At 46.5% G+C, this 15777-nt stretch overlaps 1 protein-coding gene across 1 annotated transcript in view; it reads right to left on the bottom strand.

Annotated features, from left to right (window-relative positions):
- The window catches only part of XNDC1N (XRCC1 N-terminal domain containing 1, N-terminal like), a 51116-nt gene that overhangs the window by 20571 nt on the left and 14768 nt on the right, over window positions 1-15777 (bottom strand). The window contains 7 exon segments of the mRNA XM_058446642.1: window positions 353-1093; window positions 2128-2173; window positions 3083-3191; window positions 3747-3874; window positions 6910-6982; window positions 7739-7911; window positions 8155-8240. Of these exon segments, the coding sequence (XP_058302625.1) occupies window positions 353-1093; window positions 2128-2173; window positions 3083-3191; window positions 3747-3874; window positions 6910-6982; window positions 7739-7911; window positions 8155-8240 (1356 nt within the window).

The following is a 15777-nucleotide window of genomic DNA, read 5'->3' on the forward strand; positions in this document are numbered from 1 at the left end:
GTGATGTATTCTACTGAATGTCATCTCCAAGTCTGTCCAGCTGTTTTTCTAGTTGTTTCTGTTCTCTCTCCTCCCTCAGAGAGACTCAGGGCTCCCCTGGAGTGGGGGTTGTGCCTCCCCCATAAGACTAGGCCCCTCTGGAGTGGCTGTTCTCTGCCATTAGAATGAAATCCCCTCAGGGGGGATGCTTTGACACCCCATCAAACTAGAGGTTTCCTGAGAACAGAGACCAGGCCTCGTCCTCTTTCTGTAGCTTCCAAGCTTCCCAGAACACCCACCACAGGCCCAACCATGCTCTGGTGGAAGAACAGACATGGGGCACCAGGGGAAGAGGGAAGTATGAGAAACCAACCTCAAATTCAGGCTCCTTGCGTGCAAGGTGCCTGAGCTCGCGGCTAAGCTGGAAGGCAGCCAGCATGGCGTCCTCACTGGCCAGTGAGAGGTGGGCCCTGCTGGCGATGTCACGGTAGGTGTTGATGCGGGACAGAGAGAATTTCAGCAGGTCATAGCGGCGGGCATTGCTGCACTCGAGGCAGGCACAGGAGACCCGGTGGGGCTGGGTAATGGTGTGGCCCTGTTCCATGAGCAGCTGTGCTATCTCATACAGGTCCTTCTGGCAGGCCAGGGTGAGGGGAGTCACACCAGGTGCAAAGCGGGAGCCATCAATTGATGAGTCAAAGAAAGCCACTGAGAAAGACTTGGTGACTACTTTGTGACCCTTCTCCCGTTCCAACTGGGCCAGCAGGCGACGCAGCACTGCTGGCTGGTTTGTGTCCACTGCCACTAGCAGGGCCTCATGGATCTGGTGGAAATCAAACTTGACACTGGCCAACAGCACATCGGTGATGGCCTCATGGCCCAGGCGGATGGCCAGGTTGAGTGCTTCCCTCCAGGAGCAGTCCTCGGCCTCTTCCACATTCCACAGGGACCAGCCTGGTCCACTGCTTGTGGCCTCAATCCCTGACTCCAGCAGCTGCTGCACAAGGCCCAATCGGCCCTCCTGGATGGCACCCAGGAGTGGAGGTGGGAACCTGAGCTTCCTGTTCACGATCTCAGTCCAGTTAGGCTGCTGGCGGATGAAGGAGTGGAGAGGCTAGGACCCTGAGTTTCAACTCCCTTTGTTTTGGGGCCGCTTTCACCCTTCCATGTTCTAGCACTTAACCCTCTATATCCAGCCACCATTATATTCTTCCTTGTCCCAAACACACACTGGCAAATATTGTCTTATTCACCATTTTATTGTGTAGACTCTGAGGTTAGGAAAATTGACACTGTACAGTGGGGGCTTTCTATTCTTCCCCCACTGGGGAGACTGGGGGCCCCTTCCTCAGGTGGGTCTGACCAGGGGCCCCTTCCTCAGCTTGACTTCCACCCTCCCAGGAGCCCCCCAACAGAAGGGCTACCTATGGGTACCTTGAGCAACGGTAGGTTAAAGCAGGGGTGGGCTGCCCTGGCAGCCTAACCCCACATACAGGTGCACAGGATCTGTTCGGACCCAGCTCCCCTCTTGTTGACTTCATCTCCCAGCTGCTCTTCCCTCTTAAAGTCCCAGAGCCTCTCCCATGGGCAGGCCCAGACATGTCCACACAGGAGGGTTTTGTGTGGGCTTTTGCCAAGCCCCTCAGCTCTGACCAGGGCCCCAGCAGGATCCCAACATACTCTTTCTTCACCAATCCTCCCGCTTTGCCCTCCCCTGCTTTGGGGGGCATTTCTCCCCGTTGGCACTGCCTCGTCCCTCTCTTCTACCAGGCTCGGCCCCATCCTCACTGCTCGTCTCTTCTGGGCCCAAGCTCAGGGTTCCAGGGGCTCTTCTCCCACCTACATAGTGATGTCCGCCACCTGCTTGGCAGATAGGATGCCCCTGCAGTGCCTTTGGGCCAATCTTTTGTTTTATTCATGGGTAGAAATGGGAGCAGAATGGGAGAAGGTAGGGGAGCAGGCTTCTAACCGTGATGGGGTCCATGGCTGCGCCCACCTATGCTGGCACCTGTGCTGGCAGGAACCAAAGGACTGAACTCCTGCTCAGTCTTCTCCCTGACTGTGCCTATCACCCTCTTTTCTATCTATTCAAAACCCCACCCTGGGCCCTCTCTTTGCAGGACCAGCTGCTCCCCCTCTGCTCTGTACCCTGGGGACCAAGGGAACCAGTGTTAGTGCCACACAGTGAAATCTTCTGGGAAAGGGGAGAGAAGACATATTTGCTCGAAGAAGCTGGGAACAGAATTTGGAATATCACAGCTTGAGGGAATCTTTGACACCCTCTGGTCCAATCACCTCCTTGTGTAGATAAGGAATGGGATCTGCCCAAGGTTCCATAGCCAAGCCTAGAACTACTCCTTAGTCATTAACCCATCTGGTCCCTATCATAGCTCTGTGAGCGGGAGGATGGGAGATTTTTTTCTCTCAGTTAATTCTGGATGCTAAAATAAATAATTTGCTTAGTGTCACACACATCACCATTATCTGATTATGCCCAGGACAGAAGTCCACAAAGAAGACTGAGAGCTCAGGTTATGGGTTGCTGGATGTCAGCCTCGTGCTCAAAACCCACACGCACATTCCCAGCACACCACAGGATTTTATCTGTCAGGCAGCATTTGCTCTTCACTGGGACTCGGTTTTCCTTTCAGGAAAATGGGCATGAGAATGGGCACCAGTCACAGAGGGAAAGACATTCTGGATGGTGTCCCAAGGCCCAAAAGTTCCAAGGAGACTTCCAAGGAGGAAAAGAACAGAGCTGGCCTTAGGAGAATCGGGTGCCATGGTCACAGAAGCCTTGACAACTGGGAATGGGGATCAGGCTAGGCACAGAGGTGCCCTCAGGCAGAGTCCTGAGGGAATGAGTGGAGGGGAGAAGAGAGGGAGCTTTGGCCTCAGCAGCTCTTCTCAGCTGTCAAGCGATTCAGTCCCAGTCTCAGTCACAGAGGGTGGGGCAAAACCACACGACCTCATGGCTCATGCCTGAGGGAAGTCCCCACATATGCTGGCATGCTCTTCTACTTCTCTTGCTGAGAACTGCAACTGGCAGATAGGGCACTGAACCCAGGAGACAGGGGGTGAACTTTCTGGGGAGGACACCCACAGTACAGACTGGGACGAAGATGATGAGGATGAGGGAGAAGCTGGGTGAGGTGGGGAGGTCTCTCCACAAGTGGCAGCATGCTGGGGAAGAATCTCAATCCAGAAGGAACCTGTGGGGGAGAGAAGGAGGTAAACAAAACAGCCTGCTCCCAGGCAGAAGGTCACCCCAAGAAGTCTGGATAAGCTATGAAGACAAATAACATTGATACACAGCAGACAGTGAGAAGTGCTAAGTCCAAGGGAATCAGAGAATCCTGCAGAAGCTCAGTTGGGAGAGATGATCTGGGCAGATAAGAGAATATTTGGCAAAGAAGAACCACTTGAACAGAGACTGAAAGAGAAACCAGCATTTGGACATGTAGGAGAAAGTTACGAAGGAAATTCTAGGCCCTCTCCGATCGTGTTTTACATTGTTTGGTTTCATTCTTCTCCTGAGGGCAGGGCCCATGTCCCTTCCTCAGCTTAGCTGGCACACTGTGCTCAGTACACACTTGTCTTGAATTACACTTGACTAAAAATACAGTTCCACACCTGAGAGCTGCAGAGATGACGGAAGCCAGCACTCCAAATTCAAATGTTTCTTGGCAGTACCCCCAGATCTCCTATTCCTCCCTCAAGGAATGCCTAGTTGTCATACAACAACTCCCTGTGCCCAAGCATCTTACCTGCACAAATCGGGCACTGTCCACTATCCTGGCCACCACTGCTTTGGGCCTGGGGTCGGTGCTGTTTTTTTTGCCGTGCTCTTGCTATCTCCCTCCTGTTTGGCCAAGAATTAGAGTTGGATAAAGGCCTGTGAGAAAGAACAGTTAAAGACCAGCTATTAGTAAGAGGCCATAAGGGCTGAAGGAGCCTGGAATCAGAGCAAAAATAATGTAGAAGAGTTAATGCAGACCTAGAAACCCTGGGTTGGGGTCCTGGTTTTCCCACCTGATATACCAGACTTGAGGGAAGACATTTAACCTTTGAACATCTGAGAACAGAGATTCTATTACTGCCCTTGGGTTATTATTTTTTAATTGAAATATAGTACACATACCATAAAACTCACTTTTTTTTTGAGACGGAGTCTCGCTCTGTCCCCCAGGCTGGAGTGCAGTGGCACCATCTCGGCTCACTGCAAGCTCCGCCTCCTGGGTTCACGCCATTCTCCTGCCTCAGCCTCTCCGAGTAGCTGGGACTACAGGCGCCCACCACCACGCCCGGCTAATTTTTTTGTATTTTTAGTGGAGACGGGGTTTCACCGTGGTCCCGATCTCCTGACCTCGTGATCCGCCCGCCTCGCCTCCCAAAGTGCTGGGATTACAAGCGTGAGCCACCGCGCCTGGCCAAAACTCACTCTTTAAAAATATAAATTCAAGGCCAGGCATGGTGGCTCACGCCTGTAATCCCAGCACTCTGGGAGGCCGAGGCAGGCAGATCACCTGAGGTCAGGAGTTCGAGACCAGCCTGGCCAACATTCGCCTGTCTCTACTAAAAACACAAAACTTAGGCCAGACGCAGTGGCTTACGCCTGTAATCCCAGCACTTTGGGAGGCCGAGGCGGGCGGATCACCTGAGGTCGGGAGTTCAAGACTAGCCTGACCAACATGGAGAAACCCCGTCTCTAATAAAAATACAAAAATTAGCTGAGCGTGGTGGCGGGCACCTGTAATCCCAGCTACTCAAGAGGCTGAGGCAGGAGAATCGCTTGAACCCAGGAGGCAGAGGTTGCAGTGAGCTGAGATTATGCCATTGCATTCCAGTTTGGGCAACAAGAGCAAAACTCCATCTCAAAAAACAAACAAAAACCAAAAATTAGCTGGGTGTGGTGATGTGCACCTGTAGACCCAGCGTGGGAGGCTGCAGCAGGAGAACAGCTTGAACCTGGGAGGCTGAGGTTGCAGTGAGCCGAGATCATGCCACTGCACTCCAGAATGGGTGAGAAAGCACAACTCTGTCTCACAAAAAAAAAAAAAATATATATATATATATTCAATTGTTTCAATTGTTTATATATATATAAATTCAATTCGAAACCCTGTATTGACAAGAGTTGTGTAATCACAACCATGTAATTCCAGAACATTTTCATTACCCCCAAAAGAAACCCCAAACCCAGGCTGGGCGCAGTGCCTCACACCTGTAATCCCAGAATTTTGGGAGGCCAAGGCAGGTGGATCACCTGAGGTCAGGAGTTCAAGACCACCCTGGCCAACATGGCAAAATCCCATCTCTACTGAAAACACAAAAATTACCTGGGTGTGGTGGCATATGCCTGTAGTCCCAGCTACTTGGGTGGCTGAGGCAGGAGAATGGCTTGAAGCAGGAGATGGAGGTTGCAGTGAGCCGAGATTGTGCCACTGCACTCCAGCCTGGGCAACAGAGTGTGACACTGTCTCAAAAAAACAAAAAAAACAAAACAAAAAAAAACACCAAAAATAAAAAAAAAAGAAAGAAAAAGAAAAGAAACCCCAAACCAGACTCTGGCAACTGCTAATCTACTTTAGTGGTTTGGAATTGCCTATTCGGGACATGAAATCATACAATATATGGTCTTTTGTGACTGACTTCTTACACTTAGTATGGTTTCAAGGTTCATCCATGTTGGAGCAGGTATTAGTACTATATTCCTTTTTTATGGCTGAGTAATATTCCACAGTATAGATATACCACATTTTATTTATCAGCTGATAGACATTTGGGTTGTTTCAATTTTTTGGCTATTATGAATAATGCTGCTCTGAACACTTGCCTGTAAGTTTTTGTGTGAACACCTGTTATCAATTCTTTGGACGTATACACCTAGGAGCTGAACTGCTAGGTCATATGGTAACTCTATATAAACATTTTGAGAAACTGACAAACTGTTTTCCAATCAGTTGCACTATTTTACATTCCCACTGGCAATATGTATGAGAGTTCCAATTTCTCCATATCTTTGCCAACACTTGTTACTGTCCATCTTTTTTATTACAGCCATCCTAGTAGGTGTGAAATAATCATTGTGGGTTTGATTGGCATTTCTCTGATGGCTAATGATGTTGAGCATCTTCTATGTGCTTAATAGCCATTTATATATCTTCTTTGGAGAAAATTCTATTCAGATTCTTTGTCCATTCTAAAAATTAGGATATCTTTCTATTGTTGACTTGTAAAGGTTCTTTATATATTTTAGATAAAAGAGCCTTATTGAATATATGATATGGAAATACTTTCTTCCATATTCTATGGGTTGTCTTTTACTTTCTTGACAGTGTCCTTCGAAGCAGAAAAGATTCAGATTTTTTTTTTTTTTTTTTGAGACAGAGTTTCACTCTTGTTGCCCAGGCTGGAGTGCAATGGCGTGATCTCGGCTCACTGCAACCTCCGCCTCCTGGGTTCAAGTGATTCTCCTGCCTCAGCCTCCCTGGAGTAGCTGGGATTACAGGCGCGTGCCACCACACTCGACTAATTTTTGTATTTTTAGTAGAGACGAGGTTTCGCCGTGTTGGTGAACTCCTGACCTCAGGTGATCCACCCACCTCGGCCTCCCAAAATACTGGGATTACAGGCATGAGCCACCACGCCAGGGCAAAGATTTAGATTTTGATGAAGCCCATGAAATACAGCATACTTATCTTCAGATTCTGGTTCACTACAGGACTGCCTGTTTGCCTAGTTCCAAACCTGACAACATGTGGACAAGGATATATTTTCTTCACTGCCCTTAGGTCTAGACCCACAGGTTAAACCCAGACACAAGGATACTCTCTGACCTTAATAAAACAAGACTAGGGGGAAGGACAGCTGCAAAAGGGCAATAAGGTTTGGGGAGGTGATTTGGGTCTTTCATATTGATCTACTTACCTTTGGTGCTGCACTTTTCTTCTTTTCATCCTGCCCACATCATTCTCCGAGTTTTGCTCCTCTGCTCTGGGCTCTGTATTAGAAATGCTCATTAAATATAGTTCTTTAACAAAACAGTCTTCACATATGATGTTCCTTCTTCTAAGAATATTCTTTCTACCCTCTTTGCCTGGAGGCAGAGCGTGCCTTTCTCACTCTTCAAGTCTTAGATGAAATGCTAATTCCTATGAGGCACTTTCCCTGGATTCTCTAATCTAAATCCAGTCATCCAATTATGCTTTTCCTTGACAGTACTCATCACAGTTTGAAGATTTAAATTTATTTGTGTGACACTGACATGTGTTTCTCCACTAGGGAAGGAGCATTGCTATTTTATTTACTGTGGTATTCCTAGCACAGAGCCTGGCACAAACGATGTTTAATAAATATCCATCAAATGAGTGATAATAAAAACCATCAACCTCCATTTGTCTGGTTATTCTGAATTTATGAAACACTTTGTACAGCATTTAATATATTTTAAAGTGCTTTCATAGCTCTAGGGCCTAGCCTATAGTAGGTGCCCTTCTAGTCTTTTTAAAATAATAAACTACGTCTTTCCTTATGTGGTTGACAGCTGAGGCCCAAAGAGATAAGGATTCCTGATTCCTAGGCCAGTGCTTTTTCAATTACTGTACAATATTTGATTTGTCTTCTGGTAACAAGACACCAACAATTATCTTTTCTACCACATGAAGTCCCACTTGTGAGCCATCCCTTTAGAGCAATGGTAGATTCAGGGAGGAAGGGCATTGCTAGGGACAGGAAGGAACAGGTCATGTGGACTCACCTGCCCTGACTGGATGACTGGAACCTGGTTCTGCATGGTTGTTCTTTGGGCTTGCCACACTGACTGGAGGCACCCTGCGGGCAGCAGAAAGCACCATGTGGGCTGAACGCCCCAGAGTCCCTGGCTGCAGCTGTGTTAGGATATTCCTGAGGTCTGAAATTTCCTTGGTGTCACTGCAGGGAAACAGACAGTACTTGGTTCCACTTGAAATATAGATCTTATTCTGCTCACTGAAGTCAATGGCATCTAAACAAGAAAGCTAGTTTAATATACAGATAGGGTTAGGCCTAGAGTATGTGATTAATTTGGTGAACCCAGGCTGGTCTTGTGTGCTTGTCAGTGACTTGATAGCATTTCTTTTCCAGGAGAAAGATCTCAGAGGTGGCTGGGAGACTTCCACTCTGTCAGGTACATACGTATGGGGATGTGGGAAGAATGTCCTCCGGATGGAAGGATTAGCTAGCCAGGGGCTAGGACCAGACTCCTCAGCATCAGAAGAACCCTGAGGAAAAAAATGGAGAGATATGAAATACCAAGATTCACCACCAGGGGACACTGCTACCTAGTGCCAGGGCCTACTCAAACTATTGAACTACTCTTAAATGCCTGAACTTTTTGGGGACAATTATTTCATTATTTCCTTCTAAATATTATCGAATAATATTGTTAAGTTTTTAGCATGATTTATTTTGTGAACAATTTTGTTAACTTGCAACTAAAAACCTACCAGTTTTAGCCACAGTTTCTAGCCATCTACAAAGAGGTGTGTGTGTGTATATATGCATATAGATATCGGGCATACAGAGAGCATTAGCCACCATATCTAACTATCACAGGCATTTTATAACCTCCTTGCTCCAGAAATGTCTATGTGCAATAATCTCCCAAGATAATTTCTGCATAGAGATTTTATTTATATCATCATATGCTGACTTAATTCTTTGTCAAAATTCAATTTATCTGTGATTATACCCCTACTTTTTAAAAAAGAGATGGGGGTCTCACCCTGGGTACAGCGATTTGTGGCTGTAATCTCAGCACTTTAGGAGGCCAAGGTGGGAGGACTGCTAGAGCCCAGGAGTTTGAGACCAGCCTGAGCAACATAGTGAGACCCTGTCTATACAAAAACAAAAAAATTAGCCAGGCGTGGTAGTGCATGTCTGTGGTCCTAGCTACTTGGGAGGCTGAGGTGCTGAGGTGGGAGGACTGCTTGGGCTTCAGAAGCCAAGGCTGCAGTGAGCTGTGACTGCACCACTGCACTCCAGCCAGGTGACAGAGTGAGACCCTGTCTCAAATAAAAAGAAGAAAAAAAAATGGCGTCTTGCTCTACCCAGGCTGGGATGCAGTAGCAGGATCATGGCTCACTGTAGTCTTGAACTCTGGGGCTCAAGCAATCCTCTCACCTCAGCCTCTCGAGCAGCTGGGACCACAGGCTCACACCACCATGTCCAGCTAATTAAAAACAATTTTTTGTAGAGACAAGGTCTCACTATGTTGCACAGGCTGGTCTCAAACTCTTGGGCTCAAGTGATCATCCTTCCTTGGCCTCCCAAACCACTGAGATTACAGGCATGTGCCATTGCACCTGGCCCCTCTTTTTTTTTTTTTTTTTTTTGAGACACAGTCACACTCTGCCATCTAGGATGGAGTGCAGTGTGCAGTGGCATGATCTCAGCTCACTACAACCTCCGCCTCTCAGGTTCAAGTGATTCTCATGCCTCAGCCTCCTGAGTAGCTAGGATTACAGGCGTGCACCACCACAGCCAGCTAATTTTTGTATTTTTAGTAGAGACAGGGTTTTGCCATGTTGGCCAGGCTGGTCTTGAACTCCCGGTCCCAAGTCATCTGCCTGCCTCGGCCTCCCAAAGTGCTGGGATTACAGGCGTGAGCTACTGTACCCGGCCCCCTAATTCCTTTTTCCTTTTTTATTTATTGAAATTTCCTTTCTCCCCTTACCTTAAAAAATTTTTGTCTTTAATTTTCAACTCTGATTCTTCTATCACAGGTTATTTTAAAGGTAAATGTCTTTCTTGTAAAGTATGACTTTGGCTTCATTCTACAAGCTTGAGTAGTATTTTTATTCTCATTAACTCTTTAATATTTTCTAATTACCATTACAATCTTTTCTTGGACCTAGCAATAATCCTGAAATCTTTTCTTTAATTTTCCAGGTTTTCGTTTTTCTTTACCTTGTCTCATGAATGTTACAGTGAATGCTACTAGAAAGGGTAACTAGATAGGTGTGTAGAGATAGTTTATTTTAACCTTAACTCTAAGTGAGATTATCAGGAAATTAATTATTAGGAAATGATTCATTATTAGCTTCTAAGCAAAGGTTAGTTGGAATCAAGTGGCCTGGGTTCAAATCCACTCCAAGACTTATTTGGCAGTGTGACCTGGGTCACTCCACTAAATTTCTCTGTGCTTTTCTTACTGGAAAACTGGTGATCATAATAACCCCATTTCACAGAGTTAAAAGCCCTATGTTTTGCTTTCACTATAACATACCAATTAGAATGACTCATTAGAAAAAAAGTCTATGACGTTTTAGGCATCCTAAATTATAAAACTGAGTGCCATCCATCTGTAATCCCAGCTTACATGTACCATTTGTCTCTTGCTGAAATGTTTCAGGACATTCCTTCACTACAGTTTCACAAATTACCTGCATGTATGTTTCACCCTGCTGTTGATGTTCAATACCTTCTGACAAGACTCTGCAGTTGCTGTCTCCCTTTGACCTCCATCCCACCATGGTCCTAGAAGTGCAGAGTAATTTAGATGGCCAAAGTGGAAAAGAATTCTGAGAAAATTTTATTTATCCTAAAACTGGGGTGAACATAGGTACTGGTTTGCCTGGAACAGTCCTATCTGTTGTCTCGGTACAATAATAATAATAATTATTATTTTTTGAGATAGGGCCTCACTCTGTCACTCAGGCTGGAGTATAGTGGTATGATCACGGCTCACTGCAACCTCGATCTCCTGGGCTCAAGTGATCCTCCTACCTCAGCCTCCTAAGTATCTAGGATGACAGGCACAGGCCACCATGCCTGGATAATTTTTTTTTTTTCTTCAGACAGGGTCTAGCTCTGTTGCCTAGGCTGGAGTGCAATGGCACAATCACAGCTCACTGAAGCCTTGAACTCCCAGGCTCAAGTGATCCTACCACCTCAGCCTCCTGAGTAGCTGGGACTACGGGTGTATACCACTCTGCCTAATTTGTTATTTTTGTAGAGATGGGGTTTTGCCATGTTGCCCAGTCTGGTCTCAAACTCCTGGGCTCATGCGATCCAATCGCCTTGGCCTCCCAAAGTGTTGGGATTACAGGCATGAGTTACTGTACCTAATTTTTAAATTTTTTGTAGAGGCTGGGTGTGGTGGTACACGCCTGTAATCCCAGCACATTGGGAGGCTGAGACAAGAGGACTGCTTGAGCCCAGGAGTTTGAGACCAGCCTGGGCAACATAGTGAGACCTTGGTCTCTATAAAAATCAGAGGTGGGAGGTTGCAGTGAGCCGAGATCGTGCCCCCTGTGCTCTAGCCTGGGTGACAGAGCGAGACTTTGTCTAAAAAAAAAAAGAAAAAATTATTTGGGTCTGGTAGTATGCACTTGTAGTTCCAGCTACTGGAAGGTTGACGCGGGAGGATCGTTTGAACCCAGGAGGTAGAGGCTGTAGTGAGTGATCACGCCACTGCACTCCAACCTGGATGACAGAGCAAGCCCTTGTCTCATAAATAAATAAATAATAAATAATAAATTTTTTGGCTGGGCGCAGTGGCTCACGCCTGTAATCCCAGCACTTTGGGAGGCCGAGGTGGGAAGATCACAAGGTCAGGAGATGGAGACCATCCTGGCTAACATGGTGAAACCCTGTCTCTACTAAAAACACAAAAAATCAGCCGGGCGTGGTGGCGTGCGCCTGTAGTCCCAGCTGCTGGGCAGGCTGACGCAGGAGAATGGCGTGAACCCCGAAAGAGGAGCTTGCAGTGAGCCAAGATCGCACCACTGCACTCCAGCCTGGGTGACAGAGTGAGACACCATCTCAAAAAAAAAATAATAATAATAATAATAAATTTTTTGTGGAGACAGCATCTCGCTATGTTGCCCAGGCTGGTCCTGAATTTCTGGACTCAAATGATCCTCCCACTTTGGTCTCCACAAGTGCTAGAATTAAAGGCATGAGCCACTGTGCGTGGCCTTAGTGTAATTATTAATAGCGCTCTCCTTTGCCCTTAAAGTGTCCTGTTTTGGATGATAAGTTTTATGGTGATTCTATCTACAACTCCCCTTTAAAAGGTCACTTATATAATGAACATTTACACTAAAAGGCTACTTTGCTCTGGGCAATGTTCTAGGTGCCAGGAATGCATTACAGAACAAGACAGACAGGTTCCTAATCTCACGGAGCTTCATTTTATTGACTAGGCAGGATCACAGAGATCGAGCTCCAGTCATGTCAGCTCCTAGCACTGCAACAGTGGAACCTGGTAGGGCACACTGAACTGCCACCATCGGTCCTTTTACATTTTTTAGCCCTTTCCACAATGGAAGAATAGTCTCAGACCAAACATGACTTTGTCTTAACTCTCTGGATCTCTCCTAAAACTGCACGACAAAAGGATCTACTCTTGTTCTTTCTGTTCTAACTTGATTTTCTCTTCCCAATGCTGCCTCTCTTTTCTCAGGAATCTCAAAAGGAGTGACTCTTGTGAAGTTCGCTCATGTGAACTGGGATTCTTTTGGTTGTGAAAGGTTTGAAACTTCTAAGAAATGTATAGTGTGCACAAGAGGCAGAGTGTGTAGTGTAGGCAGAGTGTAGTGACAGAAGACCTAGTCCTTATGCTGTTCTGATTCGCTGTATGACTTTGAACATATAAAAGATTTCCTATCTGAGATGGAAAATGAGATGGTGGGGGCTGGATGATCTCTAAAATTCCATGACTCTAGCTTTATATGATAAAACACTCTTTTTTTTATGAATGAAATATGATGGAGGGTACTGGCTTAGAAAGATAAACAAGTGTAACAAGAAAGCAAGAGGAGAGGAGTCAGAATAGGGTTAAGAAAAAAACTAGAAGCCTGGTTGAGCAAATCGAAGTAAATTGATATAACCTCAGGGCTAGAAATCCATATATCTTATCTTAGGCGTACAGGCGTACTTAATTTTATTGTGCTTCATAGATACTGTGTGCTTAAAAAAAGGAAGGTGTGTGACAATGCTGCAAGTCTATCAGCACCATTTTGCCAACAGTATGTGCTCACTTCGTGTTGCTGCATCACGTTTTGGTAATTCTCACATTTCAAACCTTCTCATTATTATTGTATCTGTTACGGTGATCTGTGATCAGTGATCTTTAATGTTACTATTGTAACTGTTTTGGGGGTGCCACCAATTGTGCTCACATAAGATAGTAAACTTTTTTTGTTTTTGAGACAGAGTATCGCTCTGTCACCCAGGCAGGAATGCAGCTGCACTAATCATAGCTCACTGCAGCCTCAAACTCCTGGGCTCAGGTGATCTTCCTGCCTCAGTCCCAAGTAGCTGGGACTACAGATGTGTGCCACCATGCCTGTTTAATTTTTTTTTTTTTTTAGAGACAAGGTCTTTTTTTTAGACACCAGACCTCAAGTGATTCTCCCATCTCAGCCTTACAGGTATGAGACACTGTGCCTAACCTAAGATGGCAAACTTAATTGATAAACGTTGTATGTGTGCTCCACTGACTGGTCATTCCTCTGTCTCTCTCCCTCTCTTCAGGCTTCCTGACTCCCTGAGATACAACAGCATCGAAATTAGACCATTTAATAACCCTACAATAGCCTCTAAGTATTCAAATGAAGTGAAAAGTGACATGTCTCTCACTTTGTGGTTGCAGGGAGCAGGGTGATGAAAGGTCTGTCCGGGGCCAGGAAGAATGGCCCACATCAATCTGCAGGAAAGCACAGCCACAGAGAGAAGGATAAGAGGGATGAGACGACTACTTTAGTAAGAAAGGCATGGCAAAGGCTAAGGCAGGCTGAAAGCTAGGCCTCCTGTGGCAAGCAGTTAGCCAAGTGGTAAATGCAAAGAAAAAGTTCTTTTCTTTTTTTTGAGACGGAGTCTCGCTCTGTCGCCCAGGCTGGAGTGTGCAGTGGCGCGATCTCGGCTCACTGCAAGCTCCGCCTCCCAGGTTCACGCCATTCTCCTGCCTCAGCCTCTCCGAGTAGCTGGGACTACAGGCGCCTGCCACCACGCCCGGCTAATTTTTTATATTTTTAGTAGAGACAGGGTTTCACCGTGGTCTCGATCTCCTGACCTCGTGATTCGCCCGCCTCGGCCTCCCAAAGTGCTGGGATTACAAGCGTGAGCCACCGCGCCCGGCCAAGTTCTTTTCTTTTGAGACAGGGTCTCACTGTCACCCAGGCTAGAGTACAGTGCTGCAATCTCAGCTCACTGCAACTTCCACCTCCCAGGCTCAAGTGATCCTCCCACCTTGGCCTCCCAAGTAGCTGGGACTACAGGCACGTGCCACCACACCCAGATAATTATTTTTTATTTTTTAATTTTTTTGAGACGGAGTCTTGCACGTCACCCAGGCTGGAGTGCAGTGGCACGATCTCGGCTCACTGCAAGCTCCGCCTCCCAGGTTCACACCATTCTCCTGCCTCAGCCTCCCAAGTAGCTGTGACTACAGGTGCCTGCCACCACGCCCGGCTAATTTTTTGTACTTTTAGTAGAGACAGGGTTTCACCATGTCAGCCAGGATGGTCTTGATCTCCTGACCTCGTGATCCACCCGCCTCGGCCTCCCAAAGTGCTGGGATTACAGGCGTGAGCCACCGCGCCTGGCCAATTTTTTTTTTTTTTTTTTGAGACGGAGTCTTGCTCTGTCGCGCAAGCTGGAGTGCAGTGGCGCAATCTTGGCTCACTGCAACCTCTGCCTCCTGGGTTCAAGCAATTCTCCTGCCTCAGCCTCAGTACAGATTGCACTACTGTAGTCCAGCCTGGGTGACAGTGAGACCCTGTCTCAAAAAAAAAAAGAATTTTTTCTTTGCATTTACCACTTGGCTAACTGTTTGCCACAGGAGGCCTAGCTTTCAGCCTACCTTAGCCTTTGCCATGCCTTTCTTACTAAAGTAGAAAGTAAAGTAGCTGGGACAACAGGTGCACGCTGCCAAACTCGACTAATCTTTTGTATTTTAGTAGAGACGGAGTTTCACCATATTGCTCAGACTGATCTTGAACTCCTGAGCTCAGGCAATCCGCCTGCCTCAGCCTCCCAAATTGCTAGGATTACAGGCATGAGCCACCAGGCCGGCTAATTTTTGTATTTTATGTAGAGGTGGAGTTTTGCCATGTTGCCCAGGCTGGTCTTGAACTCCTGAGCTCAAGGGATCTGCCTGCCTTGGCCTCACAGAGTGCTAGGATTACAGGCATAAGCCACCTCATCCAGCTGAAAAATTCTTGAAGAAAATTAAAAGTGCTATTCTAAGTGAACACATAAATGATAAGAAAGCAAAACAGCCTTATTGCTGACATGGAGAAAGTTTTAACAGTATGGATAGATCAAATCAGCCATGATACACACTTATCCAAAGCCTAATCCACAGCACGGCCCTAACCCTCTTCAATTCTATGAAGGCTGAGAGAGGTGAAGAAGCAGCAGAAGAGAAGTCTGAAGCTAGCAGAGGTTGGTTCATGAAGTTTAAGGAAAAAAAAATCCATCTCCTTAACATTAAAGTACAAGAAGAAGCAGCAAGTGCTGATGGAGAAGCTACAGCAGGTTATGCAGAAGATCTAGCTAAGATCATTGATGAAGGTGGCTACACTAACAACAGATTTTCAGCGTAGATGAAACTGCCTTCTATTGAAAGAAGATGCGGGGCAGGCGCGGTGGCTCATGCCTGTAATCCCAGCACTTTGGAAGGCCGAGGCTGGCGGATCACAAGGTCAGGAGTTCGAGACCAGCCTGGCCAATATGTTGAAACCCCATCTCTACTACTAATACAAAAATTAGCCGGGTGTGTGAGTGTGTGCCTATAGTTCCAGCTACTCA

The sequence above is a fragment of the Hylobates moloch genome, unplaced genomic scaffold (genome assembly GCF_009828535.3).
Source record: "Hylobates moloch isolate HMO894 unplaced genomic scaffold, HMol_V3 SCAFFOLD_11, whole genome shotgun sequence".
In the NCBI taxonomy this organism is placed as follows: domain Eukaryota; kingdom Metazoa; phylum Chordata; class Mammalia; order Primates; family Hylobatidae; genus Hylobates; species Hylobates moloch.